Raw genomic sequence first — 25,626 nt, 5'->3', positions numbered from 1 at the left:
CCTGTATCTCTCTATTTAAGGGAGTGTACAGCCAAAGCTTGCTCGCTCTCAATCTCTCTGGTTGGGCATGGTATATAGGGGAGAGGTTTTTCTCTTGGCCTGGGCTGGCAGTGAATTTCCAGCTAGGCCACTGGGCCTTGTTGAACCCTGCAGCAGGTCTGGGTCTAGTGGCGGGGAGCAGTTTGGCTGCTCTTGGGTCTGCTGAGGCTGAGGGGGGTGGAGGTTTCTGGAAGGGTTTGGCCTGGTGAAGAACTGAGCCTAGTTTGTGAAGGCATTCCTTTTACCTGAATGCCTTTTGTATATATATTTGTGAACAGAAATTTGCATTTAAACTTCCAATCAGTGTGGAGCATTTTTACTCCTTGGGAAGGGGTAAAATAACTTTTTTGTCCTTTTGCCCTGGGCAGCTCGTGGCTCAAAACTAGGACAATATCTAACACTGAATTTTCACTTGTGGCTGAGGAACAAGCCTGCACTGTTCCTAGTACTTACCAGTGTATATAGCAGGTGAAACAAAAGGTAGGCAACAGATTCTCATCCCAAAGATTAATTTGGCTTTTTTTGTTGCCTTTTTTTCCCCTTTAAGGGATGACTGTACTATAAGAGTTCTAAGTCTCAAACGGTGGCATTCTATTGAATGTGGTCACAAACAAAACCATTCCAGATGTTCCTGGGTTGTTTATGCAGATTTTTAGGGGTTTATTTCTTGGAATAAAATGGCAATATTTTTTTCCTGTTACTATCTTGTTTATCTAGATGCTCATCCAAAAGCCACAAAAACCAGTAGGGGTGTTTCAGTGGGGCTTAAAAGAATACTGTCGCTGCCAGCGAAAAATGCAGGGTGCAGGGCACAGAGCAGAAGCAGCTCCTCTTTTCTAGGTTAGACTGCACAAAGAAGCACCATATCAAAACCAAAAAGTCTGAGGACAGAGAGATCAATTCCAAAGCAATTTAGAATAAGTAGCAAAATTAATCACAGTATTCTGGAATAATTTAAGCAAGCATGCAGGAAAAGACTAAGGGAAGGTATTTGATGTATGGAACAGCACCAAATACTCATGTGTCTTTGATAATCAGAAAGCAATGAATGCATCAATACCATTTCCCTCTGCTTTTGCTATGCCATTTGCAATAATTTGTTTTTTATAGCTCTCTGGTAAGTTTTCTCACACAAATCTGTTATGTAAAGGACAGGTAGTATGGCTCTGCCTCATGCACTGTGAACATTTCCAGTTTCACTTTGGCATTTTCAAAGGGCTTACTGAAAGAATTTATTAGACCTACTTTATTTTCAAGCCCATGCTAAGAAGAAGCTTTTGTGTATGTCTGGATGTGGGTACACACATGCACAGTGCTGTGTGGTACATCAGGCCCATACTAGTGAATAGAATAGAAGAGAACGTTGAGATCATCGTGTCCAACCCATCGCCCAACACCATCTAATCAACTAAACCATGGCACCAAGCACCCCATCAAGTCTCTTCCTAAACACCTCCAACGATGGTGGCTCCACCACCTCCATGGGCAGCCATTCCAATGGGCAATCACTCTCTCTATGAAGAATTTCTTCCTAACATCCAGACTAAACCTCCCCTGGTGCAGCTTGAGACTGTGTCCTCTTGTTCTGGTGCTGATTGCCTGGGAGAAGAGACCAACTCCCACCTGGCTACAACCTCCCTTCAGGTAGTTGTAGACAGCAATAAGGTCTTCTCTGAGCCTCCTCTTCTCCAGGCTAAGCAACCCCAGCTCCCTCAGCCTCTCCTCATGAGGCTTGTGTTCCAAACCCCTCACCAGCTTTGTTGCCCTTAGTGCTACTTCTTCAGAGTTAAAAAACTGAAAAATGTTTAATTCAAGATTGCAAAATTGCAATATTTATTGCACCCTATTTTTTTTACATGAAAAAGTTTTGAGTTGGACTGAGATACTCAAGGCTCTGCGTTACTTTTTAGTAGGAATTTGCATCATTGATCTAGAAAAGGCAGGAGTCACATTTTGGTTGGAGCTGTAGGTAAAACTGGGTGCTGAACAGCAGCTAGAGTAGAAAGAAACTTGCTAAGTTTTCTGTTTTATTGACCTTAACTTTGAAGCCTGCAAATATCTACATGCAAGAATTATTACTCTCAGGCATTCTCAAGAATTACTGTTCTGAGGCATTGGAATGTGCTGCCCAGGGAGGTGGTTGAGTCACCAACCCTGGATGTGTTTCAAGGTCGTTTGGAGGCGGTGCTTGGAGATGTGGTTTAGGGGTGAACCTTGTAGAATAGGGTTCTCAGTTGGACTTGGTGATCCTGAGGGTCTGTTCCAACCTGAATGTTTGTGTGATTTTTACTTTGTTTTCCCTGGTGTGCCCTAGATTTCTGCTTCTAAAGATGACGACAAGAACGAGACACTTAGCAGGGAAGATCATCGTGATCACCGTATCAGCCGAAGGGACGTAACTGCCATGGAAGGAGATGTGCAAACTTTGGTAAGTTCTCAGCACTGATATGTTGATAATATTTTCAGTTTTTAAAAATGAAGGTGGAGATGAAAGTTCCAGGAAATGAAGACTCATTTCATAAAATCTCTGTTCTCTATTCAAATGGTTAACAGACAAAACCATATGCTCTGGAGCTGTTTTGTGCATCAGTTTTCCTCAGGGTGGTCAACCAGTGAGGCACATGCCTAGACTTCTGTGCTGTTACAAGTCCTTACAAACAAAGGTCAAGGCACTTCTTCCTCTGTCAATCTTCTATATTGTGCTGTTCTCTGAATTCAGTGAAAATCAGTGCTTCATAAGTGGAATGCTTGTAAAATAGGGTAACTGAGAGGAAGTCACTTGATGTGGCCCCGGGCAGCCTGATGCAGTTGGAGGTGCCCCTGCTGACTGCAGCGGGGTTGGACCTTTGAGGGTCCTTCAACCCAGTGCAATGTGTGAATCTGTGGAAATGATGCCATTAATGACTTCTCCAATGTCTTCAGATTTGGAATAACGTTTCTATTTTTATATACAGGGCTGTGGAAATGCTGATTGTTTGAAGATAGTCTGTCAAGTTGGCCACCTGGAAAGGGGGAAGAGTGCAATACTGTTTCTGAAATCACGCCTTTGGACCCAAACATTCATGAACGTGAGTGACTCTGAATATTCTGTCCCTGCTTCTGAAACAGAAAAAGTGATTTTTGTCTCTGTGCCATACTCATTTTCTCTCTCCTTACACAGAAAGAAAACCAGAATCACTCCTATTCTCTCAAATCATCTGCTTCATTCAATGTCATAGAGTTCCCCTATAAGAACCTTTCCTTTGAAGACATCCACAATTCCACAGTAGTAAGTCATTCATATCCAGTCTGAGTTACCCTACATTATGACTTTGAACTTCATACAAACCCAGTGACTGTGACTGGCTTTTTTTGTGGCTTGGTATAACTGTATACTTATCAAATACTTGATTCATAGATTCATTTCAGTTCTTCACCTACAGCTGAGGGTAAACCAGACATTTTTGTCCTAAAACTCAAGAAAAGAGTATTTGGAGCTTTGAAGGCTTGACTGAAACTTAAAAACATGATGGTGAACAGTCATAATGTACTTGCTAGTGCCACTGGTGTTAGAGGAAATACTGTACTAGGCAATTACCTTCTCCTGTGGTAGCACTTAGAGCTTGAATAATGCACCATTAATAGTATGTGGAGTACGATGTGAATGTCAAACCATCTGAATCCTAGAAGGTTTCAGGGATGGAGACAATCACAGAACAGAAGGCATAGGCCAGTTATTGGGGCTGCCAATTTAAAAGGTTTTGGTGGGCACTGTAACATAAAAGATATTAAGAAAGGAACTTAAAAGGATTGTGATTGATTTTATTTTTTATTCTTTTTAATATGGTGTCTAATGCCTGTTACTGTATTGTGTTGTGGGTTTTTTTCCCCACTCCTAAGCCCTGTGGAGTTGATTTTTGTTTCCTTTTAGGAAAAACAGGAAAAAGCCTTGAGTTATTTTTCTGTGATTACAAAATACTTCCAGATTCCTACATCATCAAGCAGTACCGACTACAGGCTGGTGTGGTATCACTTGATTGCAAAAAACCCACCAACTCACCAGACCAGTCAACAAAGAAACCCAAACCTCAGAACAAAACAACTCCCCAAAACTCCTCTTTTTGTTTCATTTTAAAATCCTATTATATTTGGGTCGGTGAAGCCTTTATGTCACCATTCATCTAAGCTGTTTACTCACATCGGGGAGAAAAAGTAATTTATGATAGACTATTTTAAACACTATAGAATAAAACCACACAAGGCTTAGTCTGCAGGAATGAACTCGGTGTGTCACTGCTGTGCAAAGTGTGATTTATTGTGTTTTTCTACTAGGTTACCACAAATATTACATGGGGCATTCAACCACAGCCTATGCCTGTGCCAGTGTGGGTTATAATTTTGGCTGTCCTAGCAGGATTATTGCTCTTGGCTGTTCTAGTGTTCGTTATGTACAGGGTAAGTACTGTGTCTAGGGGGGTTGTATTGTTTTCTTTTCCCTGCTAGTGATGTGAAGAGGTGTCTCCTCATTTTGAGGTCAAACGTCCTGTGTGCTAGCTTGTACCCATTGTTCTTTGTCCTGTCAGTGGGCAGCACCAAAAAGAGACCATCACCTTCATCTTGAACCCACCCCTCTGATACTAATAGGCATTGATCAGATCCTCTCAGTCTTTTGTTCTCCAGACTAAACAACCCCAGGTCTCTCAGTCTTTCTTCACAGGGGAGATGCTCAAGTCCCCTGATCATCCTCATAGCCCTCTGTTGCACTCTCTCCAGCAGATCCCTGTCTTTCTTGAATTGGGGACTCCAAAACTGAACACAGTATTCCAGGTGTAGTCTCACCAGGGCAGAGTAGAGGGGGAGGAGAACCTCCTTAGACCTTCTTGACATACTTTTCCTAATGCACCCCAGGATGCTGTTGGCCCTCTTGGTCACAAGGGCACATTGCTGTCCAATGGAGAACTTGCTGTTCACTAGGACTCTCAGGTCTTTCTTCATGGGGCTGCTTTCCAGCAGGATGACCTGTAGTCCTTGAAATAGTACCAGCAGCTTACAGAAATACCTTGATCTTCTAGTTATCTGTATCAGCTAAGTTTTTGGCCTACTGTAAAACCTCATCTTTCTCAGAAGAAAACTGAGTAAAAGGGGATGTCTGTGTTGAATTACTCAGTTTAATTGTTCAGTTGATATTTATTGGCATTGGAGGTTAAAAATAGGGAAAAAGAGAAGGGGAGGGAAGAACATCAACTAATTGGGTAAGATGTGATGAAGAAGGAAAGAAACAGGATCACAGAGTCATAGAATGTTAGGGGCTGGAAGGGACCGCAAAAAATCATCCAGTCCAACCCTCCTGCCAGAGCAGGATCACCTAGAGCAGATCATGCAGGAACGCATCCAGGTGGGTCTTGAGTATCTCCAGAGAGGGAGACTCCACAACCCCTCTGGGCAGCCTGTTCCAGTGTTCTGTCACCCTCACAGTGAAAAACCTTTCCCTCATGTTTCTGTGGGTGTATTATTCAAAGATCATGTCACGATGTCCCTGGTTTTCTCTGCGTCACAGATGGGATTCTTCAAACGTGTGAGACCACCTCAGGAAGAGCAAGAAAGAGAACAGCTGCAACCACACGAGAATGGGGAAGGAACCTCAGAAGCTTAAGCAGAGTTTTATCTGTAAGACACTCTGAAGTTTCACCATGCCTACATCTTGGTTACGACTATTGGTTTCCCTCTTAAGGAAAACAGACTCTTGTGACTGCGAAGCTGCTGGTCTCAGAAGGTATCAGCACCTACACAATAAGAGCAACATATTGAAATCCTCCTTTCTGCATTATGTTCATACGTGTGACTAACACAGCTGCACTGATTTGTGTGTGAAAAAAATCAGTAATATGTAGTGCCATGACTTTGCTTACTGGGATGTAGGAGGCACCATCTTTTCTTTTGATTCCTGGACCAACGTTACGTGAATTGCTATGCAGATTTTGCATTCGCTCTCGAAGCCAATGGCTTCCATAGATCCTTGCTGGATGACACATTTAGTCTCAGTTGGTAATTTTTGTTGGAGTACACTACACTTCATTTCCTAGTTCCTGAAAGCTAGTTGTACAAAAATATGAATGCAGCTTGTCTTACAAAACTGAGAAACATTCTTTGACCCACTAACTCTGCTGCTGATGTTCCTCCTGCTCGCAAAATACTGGGTGGAACCATTCGCATCTGATGCCTATTCTGCATGGCAGTTCTCTTCCTCCTTGGTCAGCTGTCCTGTAGTTTCCCTCTAGACTTTACAGCTGTTGTTCTCCAGGTCCTAGGTCTCTTACTACAGAAATGAGACCTACAGAAACAAAAGCGAGCAAGAGAAAGCTGAGGATGGTGTACTTTCTATGGGGCCTAGTGACAAGATTCAGTGTTAGATCCAAAGACTCTGCTGTGTATTTCCCTGGAGTGGGACACAGGTGCTCCACAGAACTCTCGGCAGCATGGAAGTCATTCAGGTACTGCCAGAGACAAGGTAGTGGACTGTGGTTGTCAACACACGTGTCTCATGAGAAAACCCACAGCCTTTACATTCACAAGTCAAGCTTCCACAGCGTTTGAAGTTAAGCCGGTATGTTACTTGGCTCACATTTCGGTTTCTGGCAGAAAAGTGGAGGGAATACTTTACACCTGCTGCAGTGTAAAGAAGCTGTTGTTAAGTGTCACATTCTGTGGTTAACCACGTCCAAGCACAGGCTGGAGTAATACAGGGATTGTTTAAAGCGGACTGTATGCTGGCCAAATGCATCTAGATCACATCAGGACTTTGTCCACAATCATGCCACGTGCCCTGAGAGAACAGTGAGCCTGTCAAATGAAGCAGAGTATAGCTGGGAAGGCGAAAGGGGTTGAAAAGAGAAGGTTGATCTGACTTTATTTCATTTTGTTCATTTGTAGCTTCATTCATTGTACATTTCATTGCACAAGACGTTTTGTTGCATTCCAGACATTTCATTACCAGACACTAAGATACTTTATTGCCTTGGTTTTCAAACGTACCAAAAGTTCAGTAGTTTAAAGCCATGGGTTTATGCCATTCCTAGGTTATTTCCCTTGCACTGGTGTGGTTAAATGATGCCTCTTATGCTTAAAAGAGACCACAAGAACACTGTCTGTATGCATTTCAGTAGATGTGTTATCTGCAGATTAGGAGGTTGGTTGTCTTGGAACCACGTGTAGCTGTGTTGCACACATCTTACTGTGGATGTACTTAAACTGTTACAAAGGTGCCTTATATGACATTTGTTTATTCTCTGCTCCAAAAAGAGAATAACTTACTTTACAAACTCCCTGTATGCAGCCACATACAGAAAGGAAGACTTGTACTGTAATTTTACAGTGCGAGTTCCATGTAGGCCAGCTCTTAGAAGGACAGAACCTCTGGTTTGGTTTGGTTTTGTATCTTGGGAGTTTTTGTTCGAAGCTGCATCGCTCCCATAGACGCTGCACTGCCCAGTAAACCCCCAGTTATCTGAAATGATGAACAGTTTGATTCAGCTCTCATTTCTGCATCCTTTCCACTAATGGCTTTTGTTGTTAAGCCCATTCTTACTCGCTGAACCGTGGTGGCATTTGAGTCATTAAGAGAGACAGCACAAAGTCTGTGGGGGCCAGTATGTGTATCAGATACAGGCTTGCATATTTATCCATTTGCATGTTTCTGTTTTAGACAGTTTGTTTAGGTAGGATGAGTTTATATGAGAGAGTATAGGGCACAATACTGCTTTCACTGAATTTTCATGGTCTTCAGTGTGGCCAGCATTGTATTTTTTGTTGTTTTTTTTTTTACTTCCAGTATTGTTAATAGTAATATAGTAAAGAATCAGGAGTCAGCCTTTGATCCTGGCCTCAAAATGTGATTTTATAAGATACAATTTCAGTTACTTACACAGGCTTCTAGCTCACACACTTTGCTGACTGATTATCTACATGTAAGGAGATTGTTTTTACCCAGTCTTAATCTTAGTAGGTTAAGAGGTTTAAGAGACTGTCAGACAGATTATAGCTCTAATTCTTACATGTGTGCTTTCATTACATGTACACAGTGTTGACTTGAAATTTATTAGACTACTTGCACATCTAGGCATTATAAGGAGATGAAAGTAAATTACAGTACAATAGCCACGATGGAGATCTCTTCAGCTTGCAGGGAAGGGATCCCGTAGTGGTGTTAATGGCAGTGCTAACTGCAGCTTCATTTTATACTGTGCAACTGGAAACTCTCTCATTGTGCTGATTTTCAGGATGAAAAGGTACATTTTATTGGTACAACTACTGTAGCTAAAGGAAAGTTTCTTCCATTTATTGAAGTCTCATAAAGTAAGATTTATTTAAGTGGTTTTTATTTTCTTGCATTCTATTGGAGAGTAGAAGCACACAGCTGCTTCTCCCACTAATTTCCAGCTTGGTTAGAAATAAAAGAGTAGCATAGATAAATTAAGGATACAGGTTACTTAGTGGGCATAGACCTAACACTCCAAATTCAGTTGAAAGTAACATCTGTGTTTGAAATAGATGCTGAACAGGATGTGTTCCTGAACGAGGGTGCAGGGAACATTTGATGTCACATTCTGTACTCGGCAGTAAGATTACAGACTGTGTACGAACGCTTGTGTCAGTATAAATTTCATACTGGCTTACAGGCACTGATGTTTTCTTAGAGCAAATATTGTAGAATGATGTAAAAATGTTTACAGAAACTTGAAATACGCATTTTGGAATGCAGTTAATGCCTTTGAGTTAAAACTGATGTGCATAAGATGCATACTGCAAGCATTAAAAAAGTAAATACGATACAGAATTAGTCCTCTTTTGAGAGTCATGTTTCAGAAGCTTGTTTTTCATGACTATAAAATCAACAGCTATGTAATTATTTAGTGGAAACATTTAAAAGGAGCTGTATCTTTTTTATAATGAAACACAAAATTCTCTAAGTACTCCAGTTGGCATTTCTTGCAGCATCTCATGACCAACATATAAGAAGTGATTTCTATTTCCAAGTGCATGTTAATCTATTACTGCATTTCACCACGTTTAGGAAACACAAAGCGAGGAACCTAATGTATAGGTTTATGTTTCTGTCAGTAGACTATGAAATGGTGGAGATGGCTTTTGGAGAAGCACGGCTGCAAAGTCAAATAAGGGGCTGCATTTATCAGTTTGAGTTCAGATCTTTGAGGAAACACTTGCAGATATCAGTATCAGGTTTAGAATTTGGTATCTCCCATTTTCCCATCTTAAATGTTGGTCTGTACATTGATCTTTGATTCACATGACGTTTGTGGAAGCTCCAAGGAAGTTTATTATATGTGCTCTTTCTGTATAAAACATTGATTCCAAGAAAACATTTTGCATACTTAGTTGTCTCTAAGCTTGTGTCCATGCTTAAATAGTCTAAGGTAAACTCTCACGGGTACTTTGAAACTATTGCAGCAATAATCAGCACGTTCTGGGTGGTTTGAAGGATTCATGCTGCACTTAACACACTTTTGCAACATTTGGGTTTGCTGTGAGTTAACTTGGCATAAGCCCTGCAGTATTTTTTCCTAGACCTTCAAGAACACTCACAGGGCAACATGACCCTGGCAAAAATCTAGTCAGTTTCTGCCTCCAGTCCAGACTAAAACCTACTCCACGGTTTAACAAAGACAGAGACAACCTGACATTTCATTGCCACTGGCTGTGGAAGTGACCCTCTGTGCTCGGTGCTGCTGGCTGTCATGAAGAAAATAAATAAAACCAAACAAAACCAGGATTTGAAGAAAGGAAAATGGAAATCCAGAAAATAAAAGGTGATGACAGACCACAGATAAGCCTCACAGCACAGAGATTGTTTTGTTGGGGTGTCTGTGTCCCAGATGGGAAGAACCCATCGGTTGTCAGTCGGCAGTGGCCTCCTGTGACAAACACACCCCACAGTTTGGATCCCAGCGATACACTGAGCCCCAGGAGCCCTCACTGACTTGGGTGGGATCTGAACTCTGTGGTACTGAATCTCTGGCTTCTAATTCCCAAGTGCAATATAATGTGATCAGCTCTAGCTCTGTTTATCCCTGCCTCAGAAGGGATGTCGTGTTTGTTGACTTGCAGTGGTCACTGTTTTTAACAGCGTTTGTTAACTTGCAGAGCTCAGTGTTTTTAAAGGCATTAACAAAACCAGCGTGTTAAGTTGAGGTGATAAATGAATGACAGCATAGGAAGTTTTGATGACCCACATTGGGTGAAACATGATGTATATTCTAAAGAGCATCCCTTACTAACTCTGGAGTTACTGAGGATTGGTACAACATTCTTTAAGTCCAGTGTGGAAGATTTGACTGGAGACTACAATAATGGGCTTGAGTCTGTAATGCTACTACTGCTCCATGTGCTTATCATATTTAGTATTTCAGTCTGGTTTTTCCAGTGTGTGGAGTAGTCTATATTACACAGAAACTCTAACCTTTCATGCAATGACCTTCTCAAAGTATGATGCATTAAGGCTAAACAACTTGACCCTTGGCTTTTGCAAATAAATAAAGATATAATGTAGTGTTTGAATCTTATGGAAACTTCTACAGGTTTAGGTGGCCCTTTCTAGTCCATGAAGGAAACCTGTACGTGCTATGACACAAATATGTTGGCAATGTAACATTTTATTTCTTCCTAACAGAGTCTTTTTGCCTTTTGTTGTTGTTGTTGGTTTTGCTCGTGCATTAAATCAGTAGAGCATTGTTTGCACAAGCAGAAAATTAACCTACTAATGAGTGTGCTGCATTTGGGGTTTCTTAGTCATGTAGTAAATACTTGTTAAGGCAAATGGGAATATTTTCAGTAAGTATGAACTTGTTTCAAAGGTCTTTGGTACATTTAAGGAGAGCAATATATGTCTGAAGTCACCTTATTTTTATTAAATTATAAATCTTGGGGGGAAAAAAAACAAAGGGGTGTTGTGGCAGAGCAATTTTGTACCGATACCAAACACGTAGCCATTAAGCTAAGATTTTCTTTTCAACTCCTTTTCATCCTAATTTGATGTTCTTAGGTTGTATTTTTCTACACACGTATGCAATTGCAAGCAGTTGTGATTGGGTAAACTGCAAAAAAAAAGAAATCTAAGTATTGATTGATTCTGATGTTTGGAATTTTGGAATAAAATACCTCTTAATTAACAGGAATTCTCTTGTTTGGGTTTTGGTATTTTTTTTTTTTTAATCTTAAGTATGTTTTTTAGAGTGCATTTTAATTCACCTGAAAGCATTTCTTAGTATATGTTTGCTGTCCCAAGGTACCTATTAAATCTGAGAAGATCACACAACTTTCATGGTCTCAGCTAACATGGCACACACTAACCTTGAGTCAAAACATCTTGTAATCACAAGCAATCATAGAACAGTCTGGGCCAGGAGGGACCTCCAAAGGTCATCCAGTCAGCAGCGACATCCTCACCTAGAGCAGGTTGCCCCGGGCCTCGTCAAGCCTCACCTTGAATACCTCTCAACCACCACAATCACCAGAAACCAAATTTCCTAGCAAGTATTTTTGCATACCAAAAATATTTCAGATTTTATAGCTGCCCCATTACTGTAGCAAATGGTAAATGCTGCTCCTTTGGTTAGGGAACTTCTCAGCAAGGGGGTGTTTCTGTTCTCATTATTAGGCTAATTTTAAGGTTACATTCTTTCTGATTAACATTCATAGCTTTGTGAGTGGGGTGACAGCAAATCTTTTGTATCCAAATAACAACATATGTGTTTATTTTATCACAGAATTGTTTCAGTTGGAAAAGACTTCTAAGATCGAATCAAATCATGATGTCTCTCTGCCAAGTGTGGTGCTGAAGTCTGTCCCTCAACATCACATCTCTGTGTTTTAAACACCTCCAGGGATGGAGATTCAACCACCTCCCTGGGCAGTCTGTTCCAGTGAGAGCCTTTCCAGTGAAGTCCCTTCTGATATCCAACCTAAACCTCCCCTGGTGCAGCGTGAGGCCATCTCCAAGCCCACTTTACATTGCTTATTTAGAATAGATGTTGGTGCCTCTGAACCCTTTAGAAAAACTCCAGAGTTCTCTGGATTACAAGGGGACCATGTCAACCTCAAGAAAATAAACAAGAAGGGCACTGAAAACATAAAGAGCTGGTGTTTGTGTTTCATTTAGCAACTTGCAGTGACCACAGAGTAGCTACACCTAACGTGCATAAGATAACAGCAGTAGTCAAATCATGACCGACCATTTGTTCGGTGCACACCACAGCCAACGCAGGCCTGGTGTTTGTGAAACAAGACACCCTCAGTCAGTTACCAGCACGGTGTGATCACTACAGCTGCTCAGCAGTTCCAGATTAATGCATTATGGAGAAATTAGTGACACCAGCTGCCTCATCACAGCAGCAAGGCATGGCTGGCTTTTCACCTTCAACAAAACGATGGCCCATGGCTTGAAGCTATTACCATCAGCACAACTCCACTGCTCCCACTTGAGTTGTGCTGCTTTGCATTGTCTAGGTTTCTGATGCTGCATACATCAGTGATATTTTATTGTATCCCTCTGTCAGTAGTGAGTTTGTAAGTAAATAATGAATACATTAATATTTGATTACATATGAATACATTCATATATTTGTTACTTGCCAGTTCATGTAATTTTAAGAACATGGGGAAAAAATGAGCCCTCTTTTTTGTTGTTAAAAAGTATAACATCTCATGGATCTATGGTCTCCTGTGCATGAAGAATCTGGGTCAGTGCTGTCAGCAGCCCTTCTCAAAAGGTATTTCACAGTCAATCTGGTTTGCTTCATCTAATAAACTTACAAGTTTGATGATTCTCCCTCTCTACACCACTCTCGTGAGACCCCACCTGGAGTACTGTGTCCAGTTCTGGAGCCTCTATTACCAGGCAGATGTGGACGTGCTGGAACATGTCCAGAGAAGGGCCATGATGATGATTAGAGGGCTGGAGCACCTCTCCTGTGCGGACAGACTGAGAGAGTTGGGGAAGAGAAGGATGATCAGGGGGCTGCAGCACCTCTGCTACAAAGGCTGAGGGAGCTGGGAGAAGTCTCTTGGGAGACCCTTTCTTTCACCTGAGCACACGGCAGTGTTGTGAGGATTTCAAAATGAGTCCAGCACTTGTGCCTCTTTTTCTTCACAGTGCCCAGCTAAAAGGTTGAAATAGGAAGCTGAGTGAGAGAGGTTAACTGAGCCAGTAAGCACTGAGCTTTCCAAAGAACCTCTCGTTGTGAGCTGCTGGGGGAGAGTTCCACATCAAGTAAGTAATTATTTGGCTCGTGTGTGTGTGTGTGTGTACTTCAGGCCGTTTCCTCGCGTCTCACCGCTTGTTACTCGGAAGAAGAGACCAAGCCCCACCTCACTACGACCTTCTCTCAGAGAGCTGTGGAGAGCGAGGTCTCCCCTGAGCCTCCTTTTCTCCAGAATCAAAGCGTAGGAACTATCTGCAATGACTGCCACTACGACGGCCACTCACCGGCGCCGGAGTGAAGGCGATTCTCCAGCTGACACACGACCATCCCCGTGTCTGCCCCGCAGCAGGACGTGCTGCACCAGGATTACCGAACGTGCTTTAGCACCCTCAGCAACAAGCGTTATGATCGACTTAAATGCTGTCGGGTCGGAGGGCTGAAAGAAAGCCGACAGGGCGCTGCTTAATTTCCCCGATAACAGGGTTTAAGGCCCCAGCACCGGCCGGCCCGCCTCTCCCTCACCTCCGCCAGATCGCGAGCGCGCCACGCTCCGCCGCCAGACGAGGCGAAGGCGAAGCTCCTGAGGAGAGTCCTCCGCCGGACTTCGAGGCCGCACAACTGCCAGCGGAGAGGTGTAGGGCCGCCACACCAGACCATACGCCACCAAGCCACAGATACCAGCTCGTCGCCCTCCGGCCCCCGCCTCGGCGGCACCGTGCACCCCCCTCACCGGCATCGTCTCCCCGCCCCGGCTCAGGCCCCGCCCCGCTGCTCACTGGGGGCGGGCCCTCGGCTGCCGCTCTCCGCCGCAGTCCCGCCGCTGCCGCCGGAGCCGTTGGTCCCGGCTTCCTGCCTGCGTCCTCGCCCGCAATATGCCTCCACTGCCCTCGGGCTGCTCGCCATGCCGGGGACCTGCGGGCGCCTCTCCTCCTTGCTCCTGGGGCTGGCGGCCGCGCTGCTGCTGATGGGGCAGCCACCTCTTGCCGCCGCCGCAGCTGCCGCCACCCGCCCGCAACAGCAGCGGGCGGCGCTGCCGGGGGAAGCCCCCGCCGCCACGGCGGCTTCAGGTACTGATCCCCCTCCTCCACCGCCGCCCCCGTTTCCCGCCTTCGCTGTGGAGGTGTCTCGCCTCGCCTCGCCGGGCCCGCGCCGTCGGGGTCCCTTCAGCCCCGCCGCGTCTCTCTGCCCCCGCGGTGGGGGCCGCGTCGTCCTCAGGTGCTCCCCGCGCCGGGCTGCCCAAGAGCACCGGGTCTGAACCCGTTGCCGCCGTGTCGCTGCGAGCCCGTCACCGTGTGGGTTGTTCGCTGCCGTGGGGGGGTCGGGCGTCGTTCCCAACGCGGAGAAGCAGCCGCGGCGTTTCCCTTGGAGCAGGTAGAGGAGCCGTGGCGGCTGAGCGGGGCGAGCAGGATCCATCTTTAATATCAGGGATCTGTATGCAGCTGCCGTAGCGTATCACCGGCAGGGGAAAAACCACCCGGGCATGGCGCAGCCGGTGTCCAACCTAGCTGGGGATGCTTCCTCAAGTGCCAAGCAGAGGAGGGTTTCGGGGGTATCTTGACTCTGTGGGGTCCTGTTTGCTGCCAGAAGTCATCAGAGCGGGATAAGTGTCCATATATAATATACAGCGAGGCAGTATACATATATTGATGTCTGTATCCATATAAAAATAAGTAAAAGCTGATACACGTGCGTCTTAAGCCTATCAGATGAGGTATGGGGCTGGTGAGCTCATTAGTTTTTGCATCTCCTCTGCAGAATGAGGCAATAAGGTGGTTTGGCCGATAGCTGAGAGTGTGAACATCAGATGCTTATTTCAGTGTTAGGCCTTGATGTTGTGGTCAGATGCGTGAGGTTGCCCCTTTGCCAAGCAGAGGCAAGTGATAAGGTGTTCGTCTTGTCACCGAGTTTAACAAATACGTGTTTATTCTGAAGCCTGAGCGGCTTCAGTTAGGTTAAACCCAGCGTTTTTCTTGACATACTGCCTTTCACCAAAGGATTTCAAGATGGTTTCAAACATGAATTATTTAAGACCTTTGAGCACCAAGGCTCCGTTTGGGCATATCACTAGAGTGTATGGTTCATTTTTAACATCTATGCATATTTCTATTTGTAGTTGACTTCAAGGAGGTATAAAATGTTCTTAGTTTCTAGGCATATGGTTAATATTTTGCTGAAGTGAAGCCAATTTATAAAGCTGCCAAAGCATGTAGGTTAATTGGGAAATATGAGCAAAAATCTTGAATTATGCTCTTTGCTTGTAGCTTCCCCAAAATGTAGGATCACAAAATGGGTGTTGTAGAATATGAAGTCTCCTAAATTCTCCTGAGAGATGCTTAAAATATTGTGTTTGGCTTTTTGGTTTCGTGTGTGGGTTTGGGTTTTGTTTTGGGGGGGAAGGGGGGGGTGTTTTTGTTTGGGGTTTTGTTCTTGTTTTCTTTTCCAGACGTTTCAACCGCAGGACTTTGAAGAAGGGTATTTGGTGAGCAGCCTGGTTCTTGATGTTCCTTTTGAACTGATGATTTTTCATTATTTTGTTTCTTCTGATGCTTTTAGAGGAATATCCCATTAATCACCAGCAAGCCCCACTTAAAAGGCATTGGCAGCGTTTCTAAGTTGTGCAGTGAACATTTTGCTCATTAAAAATTGAGTGGCAAAAAAAAAACAAACGAGGAGACTTTTTGTGATTGAGTAATCCTCTTTGATTTCAGGTATTGATTTCTTTTGAAGAAGCTCTGTTGCCTCCTTATTGTCAGCCCTGGCCAAAATCTTTGTTGGTACTGGTTTGATGCTGATGCTGCTGGTTTGCTGTTGCAGAGCCACGTGCCTGGCTTCTGTTGCTTTCTTTTATTTGCTTATTATGCTTCATGGGTTTTGAGGTACAAGATTTCTTGTAGTATGCAGCTTTCATGATCAACCCCAATTTATCAGTGTTTGAAATGATCATTTAAGCTGATCCTCAGCGTTTGTTTCTGCTGTCTATGGCTGGCTTTCTAAATGATCTGGGTTATTATATTTGTTTCTGTCATCAAAAAAGTAAATTAAAAAGTGCCAGTAATGATTCATCTTTTGATTAAAAGACAAGCTAATCACTGCTCCAGAATTGCCATTGCTCTGAAGAAGCTGCTAAGCACCTTTGTTTTCTGTGTGGTGTTTCCTTTCAGTAAAGCATGGCAGCAGTTTTTGCCCTCAGTATTTTCGAAATGTTGAAAAGGAAGATCCTGAGTCCAGATACATATTTGTCAGATCCTAATGTCTTCTTCCATTGAATTATCTTTTGATGATTTACAGCAAAAAGTAGTCAGGGTAAGTGGCTGTTGCCTTTCCAGCTGAAGACTGGCAGGCTACTAATCCCGGAGGGGAATGCTCTGAAGAGGCCACTCCTGCAACAGCTGCAGGTCCAGTGCTGGGAGCTGCCAGGGGAAAAGGTGGCTTCTGGAAGTAAGGAGGAGCCTGGCTAAATTTGGATTTTTGCTGTGTTTGTGACTCGAATGTTGTTAGACCAAAGGAGCCTTCTGCTCCTAAAGCAGAGAAGGTGCAGAGCTAAGGTTAGAGTTCACAACCTTTTGTCGTTTGATGTTCCCGTATCGATGTCCCTGTTCTGTCAAAGCTAATTATACAGTTTTACAGATCAATTCCCTCCTGGATTAACAGACTTCTGCCAGTGCAATTATCGTGCTGTCTGGGAAGAGATGCTAAAGTCAGCACAGCTGTGTGTGGAGGTTTGGGGTGCAGACAGTGCTGCTGACGTGTAAATGTAGCGGTGAGAAGCACATCATGGCTGAATAGGTTTGTTGATTTTTTTCACCCCTTCTTTCTCTGCCCTTAAAAACAACAGAAAACTTAGCACTGACTCAACAAATAATTACATCCTAAAGATGAGGTGGAGAAGACATGACAAGAGGGATTTGGTTCCTGGAGCTACTCTGACTCATGTTTTCTAATGGATGTAGTTGTTCTTCCAAATTTTAGAACAAACATATTCAGAGAGAGAGAGAAACAGGCCTCTCTGGTTAGGGTGGTGATTGCTGGAGAACCTGTCTTGGTTCCTTGTTGTTTGTAGTGTGTTTTTCCATTTTTTCTGTGGCAGTTTAGAAATCTGGGCTTTTGGTGTGCAGAAGTCACTGGGAGCTTCAAATACTGAGCATTGAGGCTGGTGTGCTTGAGCACAGAATTCAGCAAATTACAGTCCTGGCTTTGATCCAGGCATATGTGGTTTGGTTCTGTGTTCCCTTTTGTTTATCTTTCTTGGAATGCATTCTTTGCAGGAGGTACAGGTTGTGTTCCTTCATGTCCACAATGCTTGGGATATTCTGTGTGTGTTGCATTGTTGTTCTCTTTATAGTGCAGACATTGGGCCCTAAACACAGCAGAGAGCATTAATTGAATAAGCAATACCTAACTGCATCAGTTCTGTGTCGGATCTGACATCTCCTGAATGAACAAGATGCTTCTGGAAAGAGCAGCAGTTGTGTAAGCAGAAGCTGTCACATTATGTGTAGTCAGCACATAGAGTGACATACACCATCTTCATCTCTGAATCCTTTGCCATGTTGAGACCTTAAATGAGACTTGAAGTGTGTTTTACAATAGGTGTGATTTAGTCAAGTTTCTGCCATCCACCTGCACGTGCTGTGCTGTGGGTATTCCCCGTGCCTTTGGTAATCCCAGCCTAAACAAGAAAAGGTTTACCATTGGTTTGTTGCAGACCATTCTCAGTCTGCCTCACAATCCAGAGTTAAAGGGAAAAGAAATGAATTTTACTTTTTTTTGTGGTGGTTGTTCAGGCTGTTGGCTTTGCATGTGATGGGAAGATGAGCTGAATTTTTGCAGGGGAGCAGCTAATAGAGATCCTGACCAGAGGAGAGACATGGAATTGCTGTCTGTATTTATTCAGTTAGTTCTGTTTGCTGAGACCAGTGAAATGAGTTAAAGATGTGATTGTTGGCAAACCCAGAAGAAAATAGGAGATTACTTTTGTACCTGTTGGAGACAAATACACTGCCTGGGTGCTGCCTGTGGAATTTGATTCTGTGCCCATTTCTCAATCCTGTCTAGCTGCATGTGATGATGAGTTGCTATATGATGTGAAGCAGCTTTCTACACAAGGGGAATCTAGTTAAGATTTTTCTTAAGTCTTTTGTTTGTCATATTCTTGACTGTTCAAGGAGACAGCTTTCTCCTGCTTCCTTTTTATTTGAGGTACAGAAATGTCTCTCTGACACATCCTTGTGTGACTTAGTGCTTTTTCTAATCACAGAATATATCTGGTTGGAAGAGATGTCAAAGATTGTCCGTCAAACCTTTGACCCAGCTCTGAAGGGTCAACACTAAATCATGAACTTAAGTACCAGGTCCACACAATGCTTGAACTCCTCCAGGGATGGTGACTCTACCACTGCCCTGGGCAGACCATTCCAATGTTTGAGTACCCCTTCAGTGACAAAGTGTTTCCTAATATCCAGCCTGAACCTTCCCTGGGGCAGCTTCTAACCACTGCCTTTAGTCCTGCCGCTTGCCACCAAGGAGAAGAGGCTGCCCCCTCCTCACTCCACCCTCCCTTCAGGGAGTAGTAGAGAGCAATGAAGTCTCCCCCTCAGCCTCCTCTTCTCCAGACTGAACACCCCCAGCTCCCTCAGATGCTCCTTGTAGACCATGTGCTCCAAGCTCTTCACCAGACTTGTTGCCCTTTTCTGGACATGCTCCAGCAGCCCAGTGTCCTCCTTGTAGTGAGGCCCAGAACTGAACCTAATACTTGAGGTGTGGCCTCACCAGTGCTGAGTACAGGGGGATGGTTGCCTCTCTGTTCTGCTGGCCACAGTGTTTCTAATCCAAGCCAGAATGCCACTGGCTTTCTTGGCCACCTGGGCACACTGCTGACTTGTATTCTGTCAGTTATCAACCAATACTCCCAGGACCCTCTCCAAGTTGCAGCTTTCCAACCGCACATCCCCAAGTCTCTAGCTTACTATGGGGTTGATGGTGACCCAGGTGCCAGACCTGGCACTTGGCCTTGATGAACTCTATACTATTAGCCTTGGCCCATCAGTCTAAGCTGTCCAGATCACAGCAGAATCACAGAAATCACTGAAAAATTTGGTTGTACTTGGTGATGCTGAGGGTCATTTCCAACCCAAGATTCCTACTCTACAAGGTTCACCCCTAAACCATAGCCCCAAGCACCACATCCAACCAACTTTGAAACACATCCAGGCTTGGAGACTCAACCACCTCCCTGGGCAGTATATTCCAATGCCTGACCACTCTTTCCATGAAAAAATTCTTCCTAATGTCCCATCTAAACCTACCCAGTTGCAGCTTGAGGCCATTCCCTCTTGTTCTATCACTAATTACCTGGGAGAAGAGACCAGCACCAGCCTCTCTGCAATGTCCTTTCAGGTAGTTGTAGAGAGCAATGAGGTCTCCCTTCAGCCTCCTCTTTTCAGACTAAACAGCCCCAGCTCCTTCAGTCACTCTTCATAGGAACTATTCTCCAGGCCCTTTCCCAGCTTCCTTGCCCTTCTCTCTGCTGGCTCCAGCACCTCCACATCTCTCTTGTATTGACATGCCCTAAACTGGACACAGTATGGAAGGTGTGGCCTCACCAGGGCTGAGTACAAGGGGACAATCACCTCTCTACTCCTGCAGGACACTCTACTCCCATTTCCCACTATGAAGCTTCCCTACGCTGTAGCAGATTGACACAGCCACCTAGCTTGGTACAAACCTACTAAGGGTGCACTCAATCCCCACATCCAGATCATAAAGAGGAGATATTAAAGAGGACAGGCCCCAGTACTGAGCCCTGGGGGATGCCACTAGTGTCTGGACTTTGTTTTCAGTGTTTCTAGTGGTGAAATATTGTTCCTAAGGACTTTTGTATCGGTCCGTAGGTGGTACTTGGGTATTGCCATTTTTTTTTCTGTTAAGCTGGGGATGAATTTGAGTGGTACTACATCACAATGCACTTCTGAAAAGAAAACAATACTTTGAGTGCTGTGTGACTGGCTTGTTTGTTGCTTGGTGGAACAACCTTTGTGGCTTGCTGTCTCTGTGGTCGCTGAATAGGGGTTTGTAATGGCAGCAATAAATTCGGTTCTGCTTTGGAGCTTGTGTCACAGATAGAGACCCCAAGTACATGGCTGAGGAGTTAACAGCTGTATAGGGGATTATGTAGCAGTCCTACACAGAAGGAAATGCAGTACTTTTTGTGACTGAGTGATTATGTAGGATGCAGTTTGTGCTCAGGGAGGCAGGGCTGCCTGAGATCAGCGCTGGGGTTGATTGTTTTAAGGAACCAGCAGCACAGCCTTCTTAACCAGTACCTATTAAAACATCATCGGTGTCAGGGAAGAAGTTTCCTTGTAAATTGTAGAAGCTTCTGGGTTTAATTGCAGTAGTAGTTTTCTATTTGGACATGGAGGGGATGGTTTGCAGAGTTTTGTGTTATTTTTATTTGTTTTAATTTGTTTTGGCTCTATCAGATGTAAACTTCTGTTACCTGTTTCTTGTACAAAGAACCTTAATGAATTCAATATTGGGAAAGAATTTCTTTCCTCGAAGAGTGGCCGGGCATTGGAACAGGCTGCTCAGGGAAGAGGTGGAGTCCCCATCCCTGTGTAGATACAGCACTTCAAGGTGTGGTTTAATGGCCATGATGGTGTTAGGTCAACAGTTGATGATCTTAGAGCTCTTTTCCAACCAAAACAATTCTATGACACTGACTTCCAATCCAGTGAACAAATAACTTTGGTTGTGAACTAGAAGTGTGGAAGTATCCCATGCACACCCCCTGCAGACCCATGGCAATAAGCTCAGAAAACATCTTCTCATTTTCTCAGCCTCCCAGGTTTGCAAGAATGGTTTCTCAGCTAGGTGGGAAAGTAGAGAAAGAATGTAAGCCTTGGACATGTCCTGGTTTATTGGAGCTGATGTTCTTAAGTGACCTAGCTTTCTGTGCTGATCTAGGGCTTAGTAGTGCAATGAAATATCAGGAAGGGCATTAGGCTACTGAGGGGTGATAAAGCATCCGCAGTTCACGGCAGGAATGGGTAATGAAAAAGAAATATTCACAGCTAATTTCCTTTATGTGTCCACGATTTTGGTCACTCAGTTACTTATACAAGAAAAAAGGGGAGTTTGGGGCTTTCCACAGCAGAACAGGAATGAAAAAATATGTGCTTTTTTATGTTTCAGGAAAAGAATCAATATAAACCAAAGGTACTGGGGAGCTCGGAAGAGGCAGGCAGCTCTCCTGGGCTGAAAGCTTGCTTTTATTCAGGCTTGTAATATATTATACAGCATCATGCTCTGGACTGCAGAAAACTCAGATTTCAAGAATCTTGCTTTGATAGCAGCTTTCATTAAAAGGAAGGGAGAGAGACAAGGGCAGAGCTGTGTTTTAGCATCCACAGAAACAGGACTTGGTGACAGGGTGAGAAGTGGCAGGAAGCAAGAGTAAAGAATGAGGGCAGGAAGCTCCCTACCTCTTGCAAGGTGGGAGTTTTGCAGTTCTTAGTTGTTTTGTTGAAGTTAAAGTCTTATTACTTGTTGTTGATCTCTTGGCAGACTGTTCACCATCAAAGGCCAGTTGATGTGTATAAAAACATTCATGGAATTGCTGTCAGACTGAGGAAAAAATCAGTTTCAGGGTTTGGAATGCAGATGCTATCTGGGTCACTGGGGATCTGTAGCATGGTTTCTCTGTGAACTAGCTCAGTAGATGAAGTCTTTGAAGGCAGAGATCTGAGAGGAAGGTTTATTCAAAATAAACTTAATTTTTGGCATATCAAACTTAAAAGGAGCACAGGTTGCTTTGCCTTGCAAGTTGCACGTTGCTGCATTCTTCTGTGACGAATGGGGGTTTGAGGCACGGTGTGACACAGCAGATGAGGCCTCTGTATTACTCCTGGTGCTGCATTTAATACCCAATTCATAAATCTAGCTCTAAGAACACCCATATTTTGTGATGAAGAATTTCCATTGCACTCCAGGGGTTATTGTACTTTAGAATTTCTGTGTTCAGTAGGATGAAATTACCAGATCCAGCTCTTCCTCCCTGGCTAGCTTGCCAGAGGCATTCCAGCACTCCTCATGTGTGCTCCTAAGCTGTCATCTTCCACACATGTCTTGCAGGCAGCTGTGTTCAGCAGGCTGCAAAGCAGCTATTGCATTTCTTGCTTTATTTTTCTAGCACTAGTTGTAGTGGAGGAAATGTGAGGCTTGAAAGCAATTTTCCTGGTAGCAGGTGTTTGATCTGAGCACGCACAGCTTCATGATCAGGAATGTAAGAGTATATTTGCTGAAATGACCTGTGCTCAGGAACTTGAGGTTGGATAGCTCAAGAGAATGAGTTAATCCTTAGGACTGCCCACTGGCTTAAGGTTCTTGTGACTGGGAGGTAAACATCAACAGGCATGGTCTGTCCAGTGTGTGTGAAGGACACTCACAAAGCATCAGTTGCCTTAAACATATCTTCTTAACAGAACACAGGACTAACATGTGGCACCAGCAATCGTATCATGTAGAGAAAAGAACCCAAACTAAACCAACTTCATTGTATGCTCTGAATTTCATGAGCAGTTGTCAGCTGTCTGCAGATCATGTGAAGAAAATCACAGAATTGTCATGGTTCGAAGGGACCTCAAGGATCATCTAGTTCCAACCCCACTGCCATGGGCCCGGACACCTCACACTACCTCAGGTTGCTCACAGCCACATCCAGCCTGGCCTTAAAAACCTCCAGGAATGAGGCTTCTACCACCTCCCTGGGCAAGCTGTTCCAGTGTCTTGCCACCCTCATGGGGAAGAACTTCTTAACATCCAATCTGAATCTAACCATTTCTAATTTTGCTCCATTCCCCCCAGTCCTATCACTACCTGACATCCTAAAAAGTCCCTCCCCAGCTTTCCTGTAGCCCCCTTCAGATACTGGAAGGCCACAAGAAGGTCTCTTTGGAGCCTTTTCTTCTCCAGACTGAACAACCCCAACTCTCTCAGCTTGTCCTCATAGGAGAGGAGCTCCAGCCCTCTGATCATCCTTGTGCCCTTCTCTGGACACATTCCAGCACCTCCAGATCTTTCCTGTAATAGGGGCTCCAGAACTGGACACAGTGCTCCAGGTGGGGTCTCACTAGAGTGGAGTAGAGGGGGAGTTGTGCTGGCCACAATTCTCTTGATGCAGCACAGGATGTGCTTGGCTTTCTGGGCTGCAAGTGCACCCTGGTGGCTCATGTTGAGCTTCTCATCCATCAGCTCCCCCAAGGCCTTTTTTTCAGGGTTGCTCTCAAGCCCTGGAATGGGCTGCCCAGGCAGGTGGGGGGGTTGACATCCCTGGAGGCATTTAGGAAAAGACTGGATGGAGCACTTAGTGCCCTGGTCTACCTGATTAGTTAGGGTTAGCTGATTGGTTGGACTTGATGATCTTGGATGTCTCTTGCATCCTGTTTGATTCTGTGATTCTATCTCAGCTGAATCAGCTGCCTTAACTTCCCAAATGATTCTGCTTGCCCTCTGACTGCAGGCATATTGTGTATGCTAGTGAACAAAATACTAATAGGTCTGCATTTTGTGGTGCATGCATGGCAGGACCCTGGTGATGTGTGTTCTTATCTGATGTAACTTCTGGAAGCTGCCCTGTGTGATCTGTGGGGACTGGCAGTGCTGGGGAGTGATGTTGTTTCTTGTCTGTGCATGTATAAGCCCTCTAGGGCTCACCAAGTGCAGGCATGAATCCTGTCAGGTTCCCATGCTATCCTTACTTTTCCCCCCTTGATTTCTTGTCCTTCTTTCTCTTCCCTGAGGTTGTGATTATGCTTCATTATGTGGGCTTAAAGAAAGTCTCGACTGACTGAAAGACAAGTCAGACTTCAGGGCACAATTGTTCCCTTCACAACATGGAAGTGAGGCAGTTGAAGGAGATGGATTGCGGGGTCAGGTCCTTCTGGTGGGCTTTCCACCTGACCCCTCTTGCTTTGGCTTTCTGTATTTGCTGCTGATGGTGCCAGGTACCAAGACAGTGAAGTCCTACAAGTGCAAGAGGTGGCCTCTCATTGAGATGATGTGGAACGAAATTGTGGCTCTTGGGTTAGAGAGCAAAAATCTTGGGGCTCTACCTTCTGACTGTCCTTGTTCCATTTTGACAAATGTGCTGGTTTGGGTGTGGATCTTACCTGAACTACTGGCAGCTCCAGCAAGGTAACCTGTAGATGGGGGCCAGTTAGCTGTGGCAGGGTTTGTGTTGAATATGATGTGGTAGTTAGAGGTATGAGTGTGAGGCACATATTGAGCCATGTGCATTAGGAGGTGATGAAGCAACAAAATACAGACAACTTCAGAATGGCTTCAACGTGTCCCCACCACACTCTTGTTGAAATGCATTATTGACACAGCCACTGCACCCCAAAAGCGCTCTAAGGTCTGTGGAGTGTCGCTCGATTAATGAGTGCTTTAGCCTGTGCAACTCTTCTTGCTGGAGTGCTTTCACTAAACACAGCGTAGCTGTAGCTACAGAAATTGGAGCACTGGCCCTTCATGCAGTTTGTTTTGGAGGAAAAAGCTGAATATAGGTGGGTTTTTCTTGGTGGTCATTAAGTGTTCATCTGCCTCTTCTGAAATCTTTTCTTCTGGTCAACATTGTTATGTCTCATCATTCTTTTACCTGTACCTAGTGGCTGAGCTTTCCCACTGCAGTGTGCACGTAGCTGTCAGGTGTTGTGTCTTAGGTTATTTTAGTTGCATGCTCAGACAACCCTTTGATTAGTCAAACTGATTTTGCTTTCAGACTCATCAATGTTTCTGCTTTCCCTGATTGTGAGTGTTACTGAGTGAGGCTCTGCAAGATAAAATGTATCTTTTCATCCCATTTCCTTAATAAAGCTTAGAGTTCACATCAGATTGAGCTCCAAAAGTGTCACAGGGTGTTTTACTCCCACTAAAACATCCAGCCAGATTTGCCAGAATTAGCACCAGGTATAAACCAGAATTGAGTCAAGATGATGTCTGTTCTCTGTGGGTTTTTCTTTAGGTGTTTGCTGTGATTTGGAAGTGATTATAAGGATCTGGAACTGGGGAGATACTCAGGCATGAGGGGATATTGGGAGCTCTCTAGTCCCATCTGCTTAAAGCAAAGTTGGCACAGGATTCAGACCTGTGAGCTCTTTCCTGTCAGGCCTTGAAAGCCTCCAAGAATGGAGACACTGCTGGACAACTTATTCCAATGATTGTTTATTCTCAGAGACAAAAAAATAATCCCTTGTGTCCAGTCAGATCCTTCCCTGCAATTTGTGACTGTTGCCTTTCATTATCCTGCTATGCATCGTGACAGAGAATTTGGCTCTGATCTTGGTAAACCCATGGGTATTGGAAGGCTGTTGTGTAGGTCCCCCCAAGCCTTTCC

General features: G+C 44.3%; 2 protein-coding genes across 2 annotated transcripts in view; both read left to right on the top strand.

Moving 5' to 3' along the window:
- ITGAV (integrin subunit alpha V) overlaps positions 1-10,088 on the top strand; it is a 52,936-nt gene extending 42,848 nt beyond the window's left edge. Inside the window, exons 26-30 of the mRNA XM_054177014.1 lie at positions 2,354-2,467; positions 2,994-3,107; positions 3,200-3,307; positions 4,351-4,473; positions 5,576-10,088. Of these exons, the coding sequence (XP_054032989.1) occupies positions 2,354-2,467; positions 2,994-3,107; positions 3,200-3,307; positions 4,351-4,473; positions 5,576-5,671 (555 nt within the window). The 3' untranslated portion in view covers positions 5,672-10,088. The remainder of the gene's footprint in view (positions 1-2,353; positions 2,468-2,993; positions 3,108-3,199; positions 3,308-4,350; positions 4,474-5,575) is intronic.
- Positions 10,089-14,026: 3,938 nt separating this feature from the next.
- The window catches only part of FAM171B (family with sequence similarity 171 member B), a 39,183-nt gene continuing 27,583 nt past the window's right edge, over positions 14,027-25,626 (top strand). The window contains exon 1 of the mRNA XM_054177041.1: positions 14,027-14,299. Coding sequence (XP_054033016.1) covers positions 14,134-14,299 — 166 coding nt within the window. The 5' untranslated portion in view covers positions 14,027-14,133. The remainder of the gene's footprint in view (positions 14,300-25,626) is intronic.

The sequence above is a fragment of the Dryobates pubescens genome, chromosome 37, assembly GCF_014839835.1.
Source record: "Dryobates pubescens isolate bDryPub1 chromosome 37, bDryPub1.pri, whole genome shotgun sequence".
Classification (NCBI taxonomy): Eukaryota; Metazoa; Chordata; class Aves; order Piciformes; family Picidae; genus Dryobates; species Dryobates pubescens.
The sequence above is the reverse complement of the archived record's forward strand: the minus strand, read 5'-3'. Positions and strand labels throughout refer to the sequence as shown.